Source organism: Vulpes vulpes, chromosome 16 (assembly GCF_048418805.1).
Source record: "Vulpes vulpes isolate BD-2025 chromosome 16, VulVul3, whole genome shotgun sequence".
Classification (NCBI taxonomy): Eukaryota; Metazoa; Chordata; class Mammalia; order Carnivora; family Canidae; genus Vulpes; species Vulpes vulpes.
Window position 1 is genome coordinate 30,049,438 of NC_132795.1, and position 18,953 is coordinate 30,068,390.

The 18,953-nt window shown below is 35.3% G+C and overlaps 1 protein-coding gene across 2 annotated transcripts in view; it reads left to right on the plus strand.

Moving 5' to 3' along the window:
• Positions 1-18,953, plus strand: part of HIBCH (3-hydroxyisobutyryl-CoA hydrolase) — a 96,041-nt gene that overhangs the window by 44,298 nt on the left and 32,790 nt on the right. For both annotated transcript variants that reach the window (XM_072741682.1, XM_026002655.2), the window contains exon 7: positions 11,494-11,572. In XM_072741682.1, the coding sequence (XP_072597783.1) occupies positions 11,494-11,572 (79 nt within the window). The remainder of the gene's footprint in view (positions 1-11,493; positions 11,573-18,953) is intronic.

Sequence of the window (18,953 nt, forward strand, 5' to 3'; positions counted from 1 at the left end):
TTATAGCTGCACATCTACCTGCTTTGCCTCTGCACATGCTGGTCCTGCCCTGATTAAAGTATTGCCATTCTTTCCACTTTATTTTTATGCATTTTAAATATCTGCTGTGGTATCCTTTGTTCATGATGAGATGCATGATTAGATGGCCTAAATCGGATCCCAGGGACCATTATAGTTTTTATTAGCATTCAGATTACAAAATTGCATAGGTTTTGAGCAGACTGCTCAAACTATTTTTCCTATAAGCTCTGTGCAATTTTGCAGAACCTGAGGATTTTTTTTAAAGGAATTCATTATCTTATAGCAGAGATGCCTTATATCGAAAATTTGTCAGTAGAAAAGATTATGCAAGGAAGTGTGACAAAAATAGTGACAACCAAAATAAGTTCAGAATGGAATCCTAAAAACAAAATGAAACAACAACAACATCCAAAAAAAAAAAAAAAAAAAAACCACCCCAAACTACCCAGTATTTATTGGCCAGAACAAGAAGCCTGTAAAAGAGTAGGAAGGGGTCCAGAAGAGGCAAATCAGAAGAGTGGGCACCTTCAAGTTGGTTTCAGTGCCCTGGAAGTCTTTGACAGTTTCTTTGCTTTGTGGTGAAGAAATATCCTAGGTGGTTCTTCTATGTTGTATTCCCCAGACCTACAAGTCCACTGTTTCTCTCAGACAGCCCTAATTACTTTTAGTAGAAAATTGTGATTAGCAATAACAGTCTAGGCACTAGTTAATTTAGTACTTGTTTCTACACCTTTTCAGTGAACAGAGCTAAGAATATAGATCTTGTTTTTAAAAGAAGATAGATCCTAAGTTTAATACATCCCATTCAAATTTAGATTTTTACTTCTTTGATATTTGTATCTTTTAATGTTGAAAACTTTAAAAAAGAATAACATTAACACTGTTACAGATTTGTTTTGTCCTAATGTGGATAATAGTTTTAGGTTAACGATACCAGTATTATTACCAAGGATAAAGCCACTGAAATAATTGCTCTTTGCCCTCTACCAATTTTTTTAGTGACTTTTCATATTTTTCTGGAGTATTCAGTAAGAGAAACAACTCTTATTTTTATACTCATATAAGTTTATGATGAATAATATTTAAAGCACATTCCATGAAAAGTACAACTGGCACAGATTGGAAATACATGTATCAATTGGTAAACTCTATACTCAACAGATCAGAAAAGTATGAAGCTGTATCAAAAAGAAGCCAGAGGGATGCCTGGGTGGCTCAGTCAGTTAAGCGTCTGCCTTCAGCTCAGGTCATGATCCCAGGGTCCTGGGATCGAGTCCCGTTTGGGCTCCCTGCTCAGAGAGGAGCATGCCCCTCTGCCTGCCTGCGCACGAGTACTCTCTCTCTCTCTCTCTCTGGCAAATAAATAAATAACATCTTTAAAAAAAAAAAAAAAAAGGTAGCCAGAGAATGGCTTTTAGGATGCTAGTCAATACAGAGTTAATGAAAATCTTTGGTAAATCAGAGATTAAGAATACTCCTATTATAATGACCCTTTTTGTTTGAGTATGTGATATAAAGCAATGGCTTCTTAGAACTTTTTAAGATTTATGTTAAATATATATTTAAATATAGTTGATATGTATATGTTATAGTTGGACACATGTACATATATAATTATAAACATGTATATTGGAGGATGTGCTCAATGAGGTAAAAAAAAAAACCTGAAAATGAATCTAGGAGGTGTGTATTTTTAAGTTATTTCAAATTTATGCTTTAATGTATGATATACCAGAATATTTCTATTCCCTGAGTTTTAAAAATTAAAATATAATTGACCAATAACATTGTATTAGTCTTAGGTATACAACATAATTATTTGCTATGTGTATATACTTGCAAAGTGATTACCACAATAAGTTAACATCTCACCACACATGGTTAACAGAAATCTTCTTTTCTTCTGATGAGAGCTTTTAAGATTTATTCTTTTAACATTTTTAAAATATCCCCCTGGCTTTTTTACTTAAAACCATACCTGAAGAATGGTAGACTATTAATATATAAATAAATTAAATATTTCTATCTCAATTATTTGTTTACTGAATATCATTTTCATCCAGAAATAATATGAATTAAGCATCCAAAGCAAGGGGGGGGGATTTTTATTTAGTACTGATCTCTGCAATCTATTAAAATACATGAACATTTTATTATCAGTATAGTAGTATCATTAATATGTAACACTAACCTATTAATATTAATGTGAAACACACAATAAAGTCTTTGTTCTTGCTCTGGAGACTGTTGATCAGACTGCTAATCTAATGCATATGGTCCCAGAGATACATTATGAAACTTATTTTATAGTTACGATATTAACTTTCATACTATAGTGAAATAATGTGTGTTGACAACCTACTTGAGTTTCTTACAAAAATATGTACCTATTTTAAAGCACAATTTATAATCCTGAATGACGATGAGGGAAGATTCTCACATACTCTGGTGCTGTGATACAGTGTTCATTCTGGGCAGGAGCTTACTCATTCTCCCTGAGTAGAATTTAAATTTAAATCCATGACTCTTTGTGTAAGCATTACTCACATTACCCCACTGTATGCCTTTCTGAGTTAGTTGCTTTCTTAACTCTGGATTTTGGCTCTATTTACTTTGTAACATTTATTTTTAATTTTTATTGATTTTTTAAATTAAAAACTTTTTGTGAAACAACTTCAAATTTACAGAAAAGGTGCAATAATAGTACAGAGAACTCCTATATAGTCTTCATATTCCCTGTTATTTCCACATTTGTTTTATCATTCTTTCTTCCTCTCTCCTACATCTATGAAGATTTCTTTTTAACCATTTGAGAGAAAGTTGAGGTTGTGATAACTATTGCTAAATTGTTCAGTGTGTATTGTCTAAGAATAAGAACACCAAAATCAAGAAATTTAACACTGATACAATACTATTACCTGGGACATTTCCTTTTTAAGCACCAAGTTAAATTGTTCCTTCCACATGTGTCCTTGTTTGTTTCGTGTGGGATTAATCCTGACATTAATATAATTCATGGAGTGGTTGACCATATCTTAACTTTAAATATCCTTATAATTATTGGGGCACCTGGGTGGCTCAGTAGGTTAAGTGTCTCACTTTTGATTTTGGCTCAGGTCATGGTCTCAGAGTCATGGGATTGAGCTGTACATCGGGCTCTGTGGGGAGTCTGCTTGAGATCCTCTCTCTCTCTCCCTCTATCCCTGCTCATGTTTTCTTTCTCTTTCTCTCAAATCTTAAAAAAAAAAAAAAAAAAAAAAAAATCCTTATAATTACCCATTTTTAGAAATGTTGCTTTTTGTCTCAAATAGTATTTTATCTGGAAATATAGAAATGATGCTTATTTTTAGTTGCTAATGAACATATTTACATTTTGAAGGATTTAACTGTGCTTTTTAATTGTAATAAAATCTAAAAGCTTTAAATAAAGCTATGCCAGCCTTTTCCCCTTTACTGAATAGCCTAAAAACTCATCTATGTCTCGTAATTAAACAACAGTCTTAGACTACCTAAAATTCGCCTTTAAGGATTATAAAATTAAGCACATTATCATTCTTGTGATAGTATGAGTTTGACTCCATTCATATATTTGTTTAGTTTTCTCTTTACCCATATTAGAATTTTTATACCAGATTATAAAAGTGGATTAAATTCATTTTACTTTATCAGTACAATGTCAGCTCAGTACTGCAAAGACGATTGTTTCTAATAATACAAGTTAAGAATGTCAGAGTGCTTGGAACATCATAAATAAAAGGCACAGAAGGGTTAATTGTAAAATAGAAAAAAAATACCACATCAGCACTAAACTAAACTAAAATAAAGCTGATACAGATAAGGTAAATTTTATGACAAACATTTGATATAGAAGAACATTTCATGGTTTTAAAACAGTTATAATAAATCTAATTTTTATGTCCTATAAGTCTGTTGTGTATTGTTTCTCTTTGGTGTTAGACCTGTGGTGTATGTTGCATTATTTCTAATTGGATGCTAGTTATTTCTAATTGACTATTATTTGAACTCAAGGATGATATTATCTTCCTCCAAGGAAGATGAACCTTTGTTTATAGTAGGTGTCTAGGCTGAGGGCACTAATAATTCCAGATATCTAGACCCAGTCAAGAATGGAAGGATTTATAGCTGAACTTCACTCCAAGTGAAGGGGAGTCTGAATCCAGGGCATCCTAACTCCTAGGCTGTAGCATTTGGTGACCCAGTTTGGCAAGTCCTAAATTCCATTATTTGTTCCCTGGGCAGGTCGGACTTCCTTCAGTCTGTTCACTTCTGTTCAGATCTTCACCCCCTTAAGATCACTGAGGCAGGGCACCTGGGTGGCTCAGTCAGTTAAGCATCTGACTCTTGACTTCAGCTCAAGTCATGTTCTCCAGGTGGTGAGATAGAGACTGGAGTTGGATTCCCACTGGGCATGGAACTTGCTTAAGATTCTCTCTCTCCCTCTTCTTCTGCTCCACCTCCCACCCGCCCCCCGACCAAGAAAAGAGAAAAGATCACCAAGGACAGATTCTGAAAATTCTATTGACTTCAATCAACTGTAGAGAGATATTTTATAAATATTTGTCTAAAACTCTATTTATAGGGATCCCTGGGTGGCGCAGCGGTTTGGCGCCTGCCTTTGGCCCAGGGCGCGATCCTGGAGACACGGGATCGAGTCCCACGTCGGGCTCCCGGTGCATGGAACCTGCTTCTCCCTTTGCCTATGTCTCTGCCTCTCTCTCTCTCTCTGTGTGACTATCATAAATAAATTTTAAAAAATTAAAAATTAAAAAAAAATTAAAAAATTAAAACTCTATTTATAACTGAATACGGGGATCCCTGGGTGGCGCAGCGGTTTGGCGCCTGCCTTTGGCCCGGGGCGCGATCCTGGAGACCTGGGATCGAGTCCAACGTCGGGCTCCCGGTGCATGGAGCCTGCTTCTCCCTCTGCCTGTGTCTCTGCCTCTCTCTCTCTGTGTGACTATCATAAATAGATGGAAATTAAAAAAAAAAAAAAAACTGAATACGAAGCTAGCTGAACTGAATTAATGCGTTCTGTAGCATACAATATGACAGTAGTGCTAAAACTAAGGCACTATGGGAACAAACGTCTATCTGAAATAGCTTTATTGGTGTGATATTGTCAAACATTTAAAAATGTTTGATCTGGGATGCCTGGGTGGCTCAGTGGTTGAGCATCTGCCTTTGACTCGGGTTGTGATCCCAGGGTCCTGGGATGGAGTTCCGCTTCGGGCTCCCTGTGAGGAGCCTGCTTCTTCCTCTGCCTGTGTCTCTGCCTCTCTCTGCATGTCTTTAATAAATAAATAAATAAATAAAATCTTTTAAAAAAAGTTTGATCTATGCAAAAAAATAAGAAAATCCTAAAAGGGAAAATAGACAAAACCATAATCCAAGAAGAGTGAACATACTTCTTTCAGTAATGGAGCAGATAAATACTCAGTATAAGTGTGTGCATGTGTGTATGCACACACATACACATACATGGTTTGAACATTGTCCAATAAGTGATTCAATTAACATGTACTCATTAATTGCAGATATGTTCATTTCATGTATGCATTGAACATTTACCAGAATTGGCTACAGAATCAGTCTGAGCATATTTCAAAGGATTAATCTTATAGACTGTTCTCTGGCCTCAGTGGAATTAAGCCAGCAATCAATAATAGTAATAAAATTTGAATGTTTGGAACATATACTCATGACTGTATCTTGTGGACATAGAAGGATTACCTAAATAGTACATAAACTCATACCTAAATATTACATAAATTCACCATAAACTAAACTAAAATATTAGACTTAAAAACTAAGAACTTTTGTGCATTCTACAACATCATTAAGTGTGAAAAGACAAACCATGGACTGGAAAATAAGTCTTGAAATGCATATATCTGACAAAGGAATCCTATCTGGAATGTATAAAGAATTTCTACTGTCAATATAATCCAGTGGAATAATGAGCGATAGATGAGAGTAGACATATCACAAAGATATCCAGAAAACAAACATTCAATTGCATTAGTCAAGGAAATGTAAATTGAAATCACAGTGAAATACTAGCACAGGCTCATTAGAATGACTAAAATTATGAAAGATAAGTTTAGGTATTGATGAGGATGAGGAATAACAAGCCCATATAATGCTGGTGGAGTAGAAAACTGGTACTGCTGCTTTGAATAATTGTGATTTTTAAAAGTTGATTGAATTAGTTTACTTTGACCCAGTAGTTTACTACCTGGTATATACTCAACCAATATGTGTGCACTTATGCGCCAAAAGATGTGCATAAGAATGGTCACTGAATCCTTGTTTGCAGTCGCCCCAAACCAGAAAACCTAACTAGCTATTTACAGTAAAATAGATAAAAATTGTTTATTCATACAAAGGAATGCTGTACAATGAAAAAAAGATTGTATATAACATAAATCTCATGTAGTGTTGACTGAAAGATGAATATATACTCTAATTCGATTTATATCAAAATAAAATCAGAAAACCTAAATCTTACTTTGTTGGAAGTCAGAATAGTAGTTGCCTGAAGGATAGAGGGAATAGTGACTGACAGGGTACATAAAATAATTTCTGATAATTTTTATCTGCATTTTGGTTACATGGGTGTGTTAACTTTGGGATAGTTCATTGGACCTGTATACTTACCATTTGTTACTATTTTGTATATTTTTGAATGTGTATTAATGTCAATTAAGAAAATTAAAAGCCAATGTGGCTGACCTGGATGAAAGTGAGAAAAGTGGGGAATGGTAAACTCCAAGATCAGGGAGCTAGAAAGGAGCCTTATCAACCTGAAGGAGGAATTTTGGTAATATTTTAATGGAATGGGAAGTCACTGGAGAATTTTGGGCAGCAGAAAACCTTAACTGAATTACACTTAATAAGCTTACTTGGCTGCTGTGTAGAGACTGGATTGTGGTAAGAACAGAAGCAAGAGTGACTAGTGCAGGCAGGAGGTAGTAGTAACTTTAACTAGGGTCATAACAGTGGCGATGTGAACAGTGACCCAGTCCAAAGTATATTTTGAAGTTAGAGCTGTGAAGACATGTTCATAGATTAGATCGGGAGATCAGCAAGAAAGAGGATGCCACTGAGGTTTTGGCCTGAGAAGCTGGGTAAGTGGTGGTGCTATTTACTGAAGGAACAGCACATTTAAGGAGATATCAAGAGATTTACTTTGGACGTATGAACATTGAGAAAAATATTAGACATTTCAAGTGGAGACATTAGGCAGCTAGAAATAAAAGTCTAGAGAAATCAGGATGGGGAAATAAGTTGAGTCTTTAATGATACAGTGCTTAAATTCCTGGAGCCCTTGGAAGAGGTCACCTAGGGAGCAAATGCAGAAAGAACAGAGTACAAATGAAGTAGAGGGATGACATGTGATCATGGTGGGGAGGGCTAGGGTTAGGGTTGGATGTCAAGGAGAAGAGAAAGAGCAACTAATGAGATAGAAGGAAAACCAAGAGAGTATGGAGTCTCAAAGTCAAATGAAGGGTTTCCTGAAGTAGGGAGACCCTACTGAGATAACCAGTTATATGAAATGAGATTTGACTAGTGGGCTTAGTAGGATGCAGGGAGGGTATTTGAGGAGAGTTAGGAATTAGAATGACATCTTACATTTGGGGAATGAAGCTATACAGTATAACCATTAATACAATAAAATTTGAAGACTTTGAAGCCTTTTAAGTCTAGCAGGTTGTTGGTTAAAAGGTATGCAACAGTAAGTTTTGAAAGTTTCAAGGGAGACTTCCTGTAAGCAACCTATAATGGATTCTTTTTTTTTTTTAAGATAAAAAATTAGTTCTGAATCTGCCACAAAGGTGCTGCATCTCTTTCAGTGCTGATCAGCATTTATATTCTTAGTATCTCCAAGTGAGGCAGCTTGCATTTTCCCAGCCTTTCTCTTAATTGAACGGTTTTAAAAACCGGCTCTTCATGGTACTTGTATCAAGGATTTCTTATTTTGAAAGCTTGCCGTTAGTGCTTTCTAAAATCTTGAAGTCTTTGATTTCATTCACGTTAATACTATGGGTGAAACAAAATGTATTATGAATGGAATCAGTGAACACAGGATCTGTAGTTTCCATGTCAAAGACTATGAGGCTCATAAATTTCTTTCTCTGTTGATTTTAGATGATAAAGGCCATCTGTAGAGAATTGGACTGTTAGGTGGTTCTCTTGTCAAGCAAGGAGGATTTCAGAAGATACAATGGGAGTGACTAGTCGGGGACAAGCAGTGTTAGCAGGAAAAGTCACACAAGGCAGCTTATATTGTGATGCTGAAGCACGACAGGATGTAGACATGGTTCTAATTAAAAATGTGGTGAGAGGCTTTTTTTTTTTTAATTGAAAAGAACATGGACTCAAACAGATCCAGAAAAAAGAATGGAGCAGTTATTAGGAAAAATGCGTGGATCAAATGGAAATTGATAGACAAAACTTTAAGCATAGCGTGTCTTCCTGCAAAATTGAACTGCAAGTATGGACTTAAGGATTTTAAGTGGCATATTTGTTTTTCTCTCTCTCTCTCTGCTGCTTTTTGTACATTTGCTTTTTTCTCTGTGCTGTACAGGCTGCGTGCAGCCTTCTCCGTTTATTCGTCATCACTCCTTATAATTTCTGCTTTAACTTGGCTATCATGTCGTCTTCGGCTTAAATTTCAAATGACCTTTAAGCTTTGGCTGTCATCAACTCACAGCTGCCCACTGTATTTTGGTTTAAATACCTAAGAGTGAGAATCCTGTCTAATGCACTTTCCTTTCTCTCCTTTTGTTTCCTGGGCCTTGGAGTTCTGGCTTACCTCGACGTAAACCCTGCCTGTGGTGCCCACCCCTAGTTCAGCCACTGCCCAGGGAAGGGCAAAGTGTTTGGGCAGAGAAGGTTCCTGTAGAGAAAGGGCAGTGATGGCGCAGACAGTGGCCTTCTCTAGTATGTCTTCCTTCCTTTAAAGTTATATGATTAATTGAAATTGTAAAAGCTTGGAATTTTGGAGGAATGGTATGAAGGCTTTGTGTTTCGTGGAATAAGCATGGCAAGCCTGGTGGGAGATGAAGTTACAGGTAGGCTGGGCCATACTGCAGAGAGCGTTGCATGTCATGGAACAGAGTTTGAATTGTGTGTGTGTCTCAGATGAGTATCCATGTTTGTTCAAATATGTATTAGAGATATATAGGGAAAAAATCTGAAGGGTTATGTATCAAATTAATAATAACTGTTTCTCTGGAAAGAGGGAGGAGACTAGGATTGGGGTTGTGGTCAGATTTTACCTTTATATGTAAATATTTGATAAAGAGGGATATAGTCATTGCTGTTTGTGGAATTCAGAGTTAATTAAAAGAGGTAGGAGGCAGTGACCAGGGTAGTGTGGTTTGAAGCAGAGTCCGTCTGTGAGGTCTGTAGATCTACCTACTGTGCGGCCCCAGAGGGAGGCAATTCTGAGGCCTAGGACTCCAAAGAACAGTCAGAAAACCGAGAATCCAGTCCAGCTCTAAGTTGTTAGCAAGACATTCCTTAACATTAACAACTTTCAGATACAATGTGATTTAAAAAAATGGAGAATAGACTATGAAGCAAGGACTTCTAAAATAATAAGTTGTTATTAAAAATGGTAATGCTCTCTTTTCATTAAAATTTGTAAGATTTCATAATGTTGAAATGTATACAATTGAGTTTGAGTCAGTAACGTCAGTGTCAACTGACGTCCTATGTCATAATAGAACACTCAGAACATGATATTTGCCTGTACAAGGAATATCAGACGTAGATTTAACTTATAAATGTTGACACCAAAAGATGTAGGTAGTAGCTAAAGAATTTTATTCATTTTCATGTTATTTATATGGTCTTCTAAAATTTAAGCTTAGCATATAGTCTGTAAAATGTATAAGAAATTGCATATGTTTCTTAGTGTTTTCTTAAGGTTTAAAAGTTCAAGAACTTTTATTTTTTGATCATAATTTTTAAAGATTTTTAAGTAATTTCTGTATCCAACGTGGACTTGAACCCACAACCCCAAGATTAAGATCACATGCCCTACTGACTGAGCCGGCCAGACACCTGTGTCCTGTCTTTTTTTCTTTCTTCTTTCTTTCTTTCTTTCTTTCTTTCTTTCTTTCTTTCTTTCTTTCTCTCTCTCTCTCTCTCTCTCTTTCTTTCTCTTTTCTTTTCTTTTCTTTTCTTTTCTTTTCTTTTCTTTTCTTTTCGGATTTTGTTTTTTAAAATCTTTACACCTGATGTGGGAAAAGTTTCAAGAACTTTAAAATGGCTGAACTAAGTATGAAAAAACTTGAAAGAAAAAAAAACACTTGAAACAGTTGAAGAAATTGTAATGAAGGATTAGAAGAACCAGACAGAAATGCCCTTTCTATTTAGTTAATGCTTACGGAATTCTTAAGTGCCTGACGTTGTTCCAAATGCTTCACGTTTTAACTCATTTAATACTGTGCTGACAAAGATACAGCACACTGATTAAAAAGGATCAAGAATGAGAGGAACTAAAATAGTCTAACAGAAGTTCTGAATAATGAGAAGAGAATCTAACACAGGAAATATGTTATAGTGTGAGCACTGATAAAAACGGAATTCTTTGTTATCACATGTATACTTACTTTATTTAGTACGTCTGCTTTTTCAAATACATAAGTGACTGCCCTTTTCAGTGACATTCAACAAATTAGAGATACTTTCAGCCAAATCTTATTTTCTAAAACTTATGTTTAGGGATCCCTGGGTGGCTCAGTGGTTTAGTGCCTGCCTTTGGCCCAGGGCGCGGTCCTGGAGTCCCGGGATCGACTCCCACATCAGGCTCCTGGCATGGAGTCTGCCTCTCTCTCTCTCTCTCTATGTCTCTCATGAATAAAGAAATAAAATCTTTAGAAAAAAATAAAAAATGAAACTTATGTTTAGTAATTGTTTTTTAAAGAGGTGTATAGTTGGCCCTGTTAAGTGTTACACCTGAGAAAAATGATGTTACTACTTTTATGAACTATGTAATAAATGAAATGATGAAATATGTGAATAAATAATGTTATTCTATTCAAAGCCACTGAAATGAGCTAGAATAGCTTCGTTACACTCTTCTGATGACTGGTTCCACTGATGACAACACTCAGGGGTTCTGGGAACAGTCCCTTTTCTATAATGCTGTATCGGATTTGAAATGACAGGGAATGGGGGAAGAGGACATGAAGTATAACACAAAATACTGATCGAACACATCTTAGCTAAAACAAGTCTATTCCAGATATCAGGCATACTCATGTATTTTTGTCCAGTACTCCTGAAATGATATGTTTTAGGGTTTTTCTACAGTGTATCTCCTAAAAGAAATTATTTTAGAAATAAAGATAATTTATTTGGTTTACAATATTTGTGTGTGTATGAGTTTGTTTATATTTTTTTTGCAGTATTTTTAAACTCTTTGCCTTATTTTCCTAGGGAGTTGGTCTCTCAGTTCATGGGCAATTCCGAGTGGCTACCGAAAAATCTCTTTTTGCGATGCCAGAAACAGCAATAGGTAAAATAGCCCTGAATTTTTCTCAGTCACTTTTAGAATTATCTTGAAATGCATTTCAGATTACAGTGTTGTTAAAGGAACTGATGGAATCCTGCTGAGATACAACAAGGAAAGAACTCTTAAGAAGAAATTAGAAATTAGAATAGGAAGATGCCTGAAGGTTATATTAGCTCAATAATTGTATCTGAAAACACAAAAGCAAGAATATGTAACTGGCAACAGTAGCACACTAGTAGTTAATTTTAGATAAAATATTATTAGGAGAAAATAGTCTTGTATTCTTTTTTTTTTTTTTTAAGATTTTATTTATTTATTCATCATAGTCACAGAGAGAGAGAGGCAGAGACAAAGGCAGAGGGAGAAGCAGGCTCCATGCAGGGAGCCCGACGCGGGACCCGATCCCAGGTCTCCAGGATCACACCCTGGGCCAAAGGCAGGCGCCAAACCGCTGCGCCACCCAGGGATCCCAGTAGTCTTGTATTCAGATCTGTGATCCATTTTTATTTTTTTTTATTTTTAGAGAATGTGCCTGAGTGGGGGCGGGGAAGGGCAGAGAGAGAATCCCAAGCCGGCTCCACCCTCAGCTTGGAGTCCGATGCAGGGCTCAGTCTCACTACCTTGAGATCATGACCTGAGCCAAAATCAAGAGACACTTAACTGATTGACCACCTATGCCCCCTCATTTTGAAATGTTTATATATGATGTGAAATATGGATCAAATGTATAGATCAAATTTATTATTTTGTGTATTGAGATATAGTTGGTCACACACTACATTTTGAAAGAGCTGTTGTTTCTCCACTGATGGGTTTTGTATCTTTTTATGTGTTATATTGGTGTCAACACTTCACTGTCTTGATTGCTGTTGCTTTACAATAGGAATCAGGTAGCAATACACCTCCTATTTTATTGTTTTCTTCAAGATAAAGATCCTTTGTATTTCTGTGTGGATTTTAGAGTCAGCTTGTCAACTTCATCTAAAAAGCCTGCTAGGATTTTGACTAGGATTGTCTAAAATTTAAGGAGAATTGACAATAATAGAGAGTCTTCGGACCTTAGAGCAAAGAAGGTATCTCTCTCTCCACTTGTTTAGATCTTCTTTAATTTCTCTAAGTCAGGTTTTGTAGTTTTCAGTTTATAGGTTTTACATATCCTTTGTCAGATTTATCGTTAACTATTACATACTGTTTGTTACTATTGTAAGTAATATTAAAAAAATTCAGTTCTGACTTTTAGTTACCATTATATAGAAATAGTTTATTCTTATTTTTTTAATGAAGCATAATTGACATGCAGTGTCTTAGTTTCAGGTGTGCATCATAGTGATCTGATATTTTATACATCACAAAATGATTCTAACAAGAAGTCTAATGGCCATCTGTCTCCATACAAAGTTATTATATTACTGACTATATTTCCTCTGCTGTAGATATCTCTGTGACGTCTTTATTTTATAAATGGAAGTTTGTGACTCTTAATCTCTGTCATTTTGCTTGCCCCCCAACCTCTCCCCACTGTGGTAACCAAAAGTTTGTTTCTTCTATGTGTTAGTCTGTTTCTTTTTTTTTTTTTTAGATTGCACACATAAATCATACAGTATTAGTCTTTCTGTGATTTGTTTCACTTGGCATAATATCCCTAAGTTTATCCATACTGTTACAAATGGCAAGATTTCATTCTTTTTTATGGCAAAGTAATATCCCATTGGATATGTGTGTGTGTGTGTGTGTGTGTGTGTGTGTGTGTGTGTGTGTGTGTCTCCCACACCTTCTTTATCCATTCATCTCTTGATGGACACTTGGGTTGCTTCGTATCTTGGCTATTATAAATAATGCTGCAGCGAACATAGGGGTGCATGAATTGGTGTTTTTATTTTTTTTCTGATATATACCCAGAAGTGGAATTGCTGATTTCTAAGATTTTGAGGAACCTCCATATTTTCCACAGTGGCTGTACCAATTTATGTTTCCACTAGCAATACATGGGATTCCCTTTTGTCCACATCCTTGCCAATACTAGTTTTTGGCTTTTTGGTAATAGCCAATCTGCAAGGTATGAGGTAATATCTCATTGTGGTTTTAAAATTTTATTTTTTAAATTAAGTTTTAATTTTAATTCCAATATAATTGACATACAATATATATTAGTTGCAGGTATATATTATATTGATTCAACACTTCCATATATCACCTAGTACTCCAGTACTCATCACAAGCATCCTCCTTAATCCTCGTCGGTTATTTCACCATCCCCCCCATCCACCTCCTCTCTGGTAACTACCAGTTTCTTCTTTGTAGTTAAGAATCTGTTTCTTGGTTTGTCTCTCTTGCTTTTTTTCCTTTGCCCATTTGTTTCTTAAATTCCATATAGGAGAAAAATCATATGGTATTTATCTTTCTGCGACTTATTTTGCTTAGCATTATACTCTAGCTCCATTCACATCATTGTAAATGGCGAGATTTCGTTTTTTTTGATGACTGAATAATATCCGTGTGTGTGTGTGTGTGTGTGTGTGTGTGTGTGTGTGTGTATCATCTCTTCTTTATCCATTCCTGTATCGTTGAGCATTAGGACTGCTTTCACAATTTGGCTATTGTAAATAGTGCTGCTGTAAATGCAGGGGTGCATATATCCTATTGAATTAGTGTTTTTATTATTTTGGAGGTTATTTTATTTTTTATACAGTTGTAAATGGATTTCTTTCTTTTTTTGGATTGTTTTCTTAGTTTCTCTTTCTGATAGCTCATTTATTAAGATGTAGAAACACAGTTTATTTCTGTATGTTAATTTTGCATCGTGGCATTTTACTGAATTCATTTATTCTAACAATTTTTTGGTGGACTCTTCACTGTTTTCCATATAGTATCATGTTATCTGCAAGAGGTAACAGTTTTCTCTCTTCCTTTCCAATTTGGATGCCTTTTATTTTCATTTCTATTGCCATGGATAGGACTTTTAGTACAATGTTAAATAAAAGCATCAAGAGCAGACATCCTTGTTTTGTTCTGATCTTGCACTTCAGGAATAAATCCCACGTGATTGTGGTGTATGATTATTTTACAGTATTGTTGAATTTGGTTTGCTAATACTTTAAGGATTTTTGCATCTATATTTATCAGGGATATTGGGCTGTAATTTTTGTTTTAGTGGTGGCTTTGTTTGCTTTCAATATTAGGGTAACAATAGTCTCATAAAATGAGTTTGAAAGTTATATTTTTTGGACTAATTTGAGAAGGATAGGTATTAACTTTTCTTTAAATGTTTGAGAGAATTCACCTGTGAAGTCTTCTGGTCCGAGACTCTTGTTTTTTGGGAGTTTTTAAATGCTGAATCAATTTCATTTCTTGTAATTGGTTTATTCATATTTTTGTGATTAGTCTTGAAGGGTTGTTCATTTCTAGAAATTTATCTTGTTTTTTTTCTAGGTTTTCCAATTTGTTGGCATATGATAATTGTTCATAGTAATCTCTTATGTACACAGTATGTACACAGTAATCTTTATTTCTGTGGTGTCAGTTGTTACTTTCATTTTTGATTTTATTTATTTGAGCCTTCTTTTTTTCTTGATGAGTCTGGCCATGGGTTTATCGATTTTGTTTGTCCAAAGAACAAAATTTTAGTTTCATTGATTTTTTTTTAGTGCATTTCATTTATTTCTCCTCTGATACTTATTATTTTCTTTCTTCTGCTAACTTTGGCCTTTATTTTTTCTTAGTCTAGTTACTTTAGGTGTAAATGTAGACTGTTTATTTGGGGATTTTTCTTTTTCTTTTCTTTCTTTTTTTTTTTTTTTTTAGGTAACCCTGTATCTCTATGAACATCCCTCTTAGTTCTGCTTTTGCTGCATTCCATAGATTTGTGAAGTTGTGTTTCCTTTCCTTTCCAATACTTTGTCTCAAAGTATTTTTTAAATTTCCTTTCTGATTTCTTCATTGACCCATTGGTTATTTAGTAACATGTTTAGTCTTTATGTGTTTGTGTTTTTTTCTTGTTTTCTTTCTGTAATTGATTTCAAGTTTCATACCATTAAGGCTTGTTATGATCTAGTCACTTTGAATTTATTGGGACTTGTTTTGTGGCCTAACTTGTGATCTATTCTGAAAAATACTCCATGTACATTTTTAAAGAAACATTCTGTTTATACCTTTAAGTCCATTTGGTTTAATATGTTGATTTTCTGTGTGGATGATCTATCCATTGATGTAAGTGATGTATTAATGTCCCCTACTATTTATTGTTAGTGTACTACTGCCTTTATGTTTGTTAATTTTTTTTATATATTTAGAGAATTCTGTGTTAGGTGCATAAATATTTATACATGTTATATTCACTTCTTGGATTGACCTCTTTATCATTATGTAATGCTTTTCTTTGTCTTTTGTTACAGACTTTGTTTTAAAGTCTGTTTTGTCTTACATGACTATTACTACACAATGTTTCTCTTATTTTCCATTTGCATGGAATTTCATTTTCAGTCTGTGTGTGCCTTTAGATCTGAAGTGAGTCTTTCGTAGGCAGCATATAGATGGGTCTTTCTTTTTTTTATTCCCTCCAGCCACCTTATATATTTTGATTGTAGCATTTGGTATTTACATTTTTTTTTTAAATTTTTTTAATTTTTATTTATTTATGATAGTCACAGAGAGAGAGAGAGGCAGAGACACAGGCAGAGGGAGAAGCAGGCTCCATGCACCGGGAGCCCGACGTGGGATTCGATCCTGGGTCTCCAGGATCGCGCCCTGGGCTAAAGGCAGGCGCCAAACCGCTGCGCCACTCAGGGATCCCGGTATTTACATTTAAAGTAATTAATAATAGGTAGTACTTATTGTCCTTTTGTTTTCTGGTTGTTTTTATGATTCTTCTCTGTTCCTTTCTTATTGGTGTATTCCCTGTGGTTTGATGATTTTCTTTAGTATTATGTTTAGGTTTCTTTCTCCTCATTTTTTGTATATTTATTTTGGGTTTTGTTTTGTGGTTACCATGAAGTTCACGTACATCAACGTGTATATAGATAGCAGTCTGTTTTAAGCTGATAGTCACTTAAGTTCAAACATATTTAAAAGCCCTACATTTTTACTCCTCCCCCTCCTTTTGATGTCATATTTTACATTTTTTAATTTTGTGTATCAATTGATTATTGTAGTTACAGTTGATTTTACTATTTTTGTCTTTTAATCTTCATACTAGCTTTTCAAATCGCTGATCCCACTGCCTTTACTATATATTTGCCTTTACCAGTGAGATTATTTTCTTTCGTATATTTTCTTATTTGTAGTTTTTTCTCCTAAAAAGAGCCCTTAATATTACTTGTAAAGCCAGTTTAATGGTGATGAATTCCTTTAGTTTGTATGATAAACTCTAACTCCTCTTCAATTCTGAATGATAGCCTTAACTGGATAGACTATTCTTAGTTTTAAGTTTTTTCCTTTTGTCACTTTAAATATATCCTGCCACTCCTTTCTGGCCTGCAGAATTTCTGGGGAAAAATCAGCTGATTGTCTTAGGGAGATTCCCTCAAATGTAACTATTTATCTTTCTCTTGGTGCCTTTAAGATTCTTTATTTTTAAGTTTTTCTATTTTTAATTATAATGTCTTGGCGTGGGTCTCTTTGGACTCCTCTTGTTTGGGACTTTCTTCGATTCTTGGACCTGGATGTCTGTTTCCTTCCCTGGGTTAGGGAACTTTTTAGCCATTATTTTCTTAAATAAGTTTTCTGCCCCTTTCTCTTCTTCTGGACTTCTATAATATGAATTTATGTTACTTGATGTTTTCCTGGAGGTTCCTAAAGCTACCCTTGTTTTTTAAAACTATTTTTTCTTTTTGCTATTCTGATTAGGTAATTACTGTTCTGTCTGCCAGATGCTGATCTATCTGTCTTTCTGTATCATTTCAGTTATTCTTCAGCTCTGCTTCTTATATTTTCTCTTTGTTGAAGTTCCTTCATTCTTTTCTTGAGTGCAGTGAGCATCTTTATGACTATTACTTTGACCTCTTTATCAGGTAGTTTACCTGATAAATTGCTTATCTCTGTTTCATTAAGTTCCCCTCAACCCCAGGATTTTATCTTCTTTTGTTTAGAACATATTCCTCTGTCTTCTCATCTTGTTTGACTTTCTGTGTTGTTTCTGTTAATTAGAATGACTACTTACCTCTCTTAGTCTTGAAGGAGTGGCCTTGGGTAAGAACATCCTCTGTGTAGACTGGTATGCCTGGCAGCTTTGGCTGGTTGGAGCTGGAGCAGGGATAGGCCAGGAGTACACTGCTCTGGAGTTACCTTGACAAGATAGCTGGGACTGGGGTGGATGCCTTCAGGGGACAGCTGGAATTGGTGTGGACTAGGAAGCTGGGACCTGCTAGGGCAACCCTAGTAGGTTGATTACAGTGACTGGAACATGCTCCCATTTACAGTGTAATGGTGGAGGAGGAAGGGGAGACCATAAAATGTGGTACTTGTTGGCACCTCTGATCCCAGAGAGTTCCAGTAGTTCCCTGCCCATTTTCTGGATACTGTAGGGTTAGTAAGTGGATTTCCTTCACTTACATGCTAGTTGCTCTTTAAACAACTGTGTTTGTTTTGTTTTGTTTCTTTTTCTGCTGTGCCCAGGGTGGGCAAGTCTGTACAGGGGCTCCACAGTGATAGCCCTCCTTACTGTAAGTCATCACATTGGGAGTGGTGTTCCTGTGGTTACTGTCTGTGTCCCTCCCACTGTTCTATATATGGTTACTCATACCATTTTTTGTCCAGAAGCTGTTCAGTTGGTTCTTGTTCTTTTTCTGCAGGAATTATTTTATATTGTAGATGTAGATCTGGTATGTCTGTGGAAGAAGGTGAATTCAGGGTCTTCCTAAGCCATCATCTTGGACGGCCATCTGAAGTACAATTGATTCTGTATTGACTTTGTATCTGCAAACTTCCTAAACTCACTTATTCTAGATTTTTTTTTGTAGATTGTATTAGATTGGTATAAATTTTAGTATAAATTTTTACATCATTTACAAATAAAGTCAGTTTTACATTTTCCTTCCCAATCTGGATACTCTTGATTTTTCTTGCCTTATTACACTGAATAGAACCTCTAGAACAATGTTAAATAGAGGTGTTAGGTGTGGGCGTCCTTGCTGCCTTCTTGATCTTAGGGAAAACATTCAGTCCTTCAATTAAGTAGGAGGTTAGGTGTAATTTTTTCACATGTGCCCTTTATCTGGATAAAGATGTTTTTTCTATTCCTAAATTGCTGAGGGTTTTTATTAGGAATGGGTTTTGAATCTAAAAAACCAAAACTTTTTCTCCATCAGTTGAGATGATTATTGGTTTTTCTTTTTAATTTGTTAATGGTGAATTAACTCTGATTGGTTTTTTTTAATATTAAACTACCCTT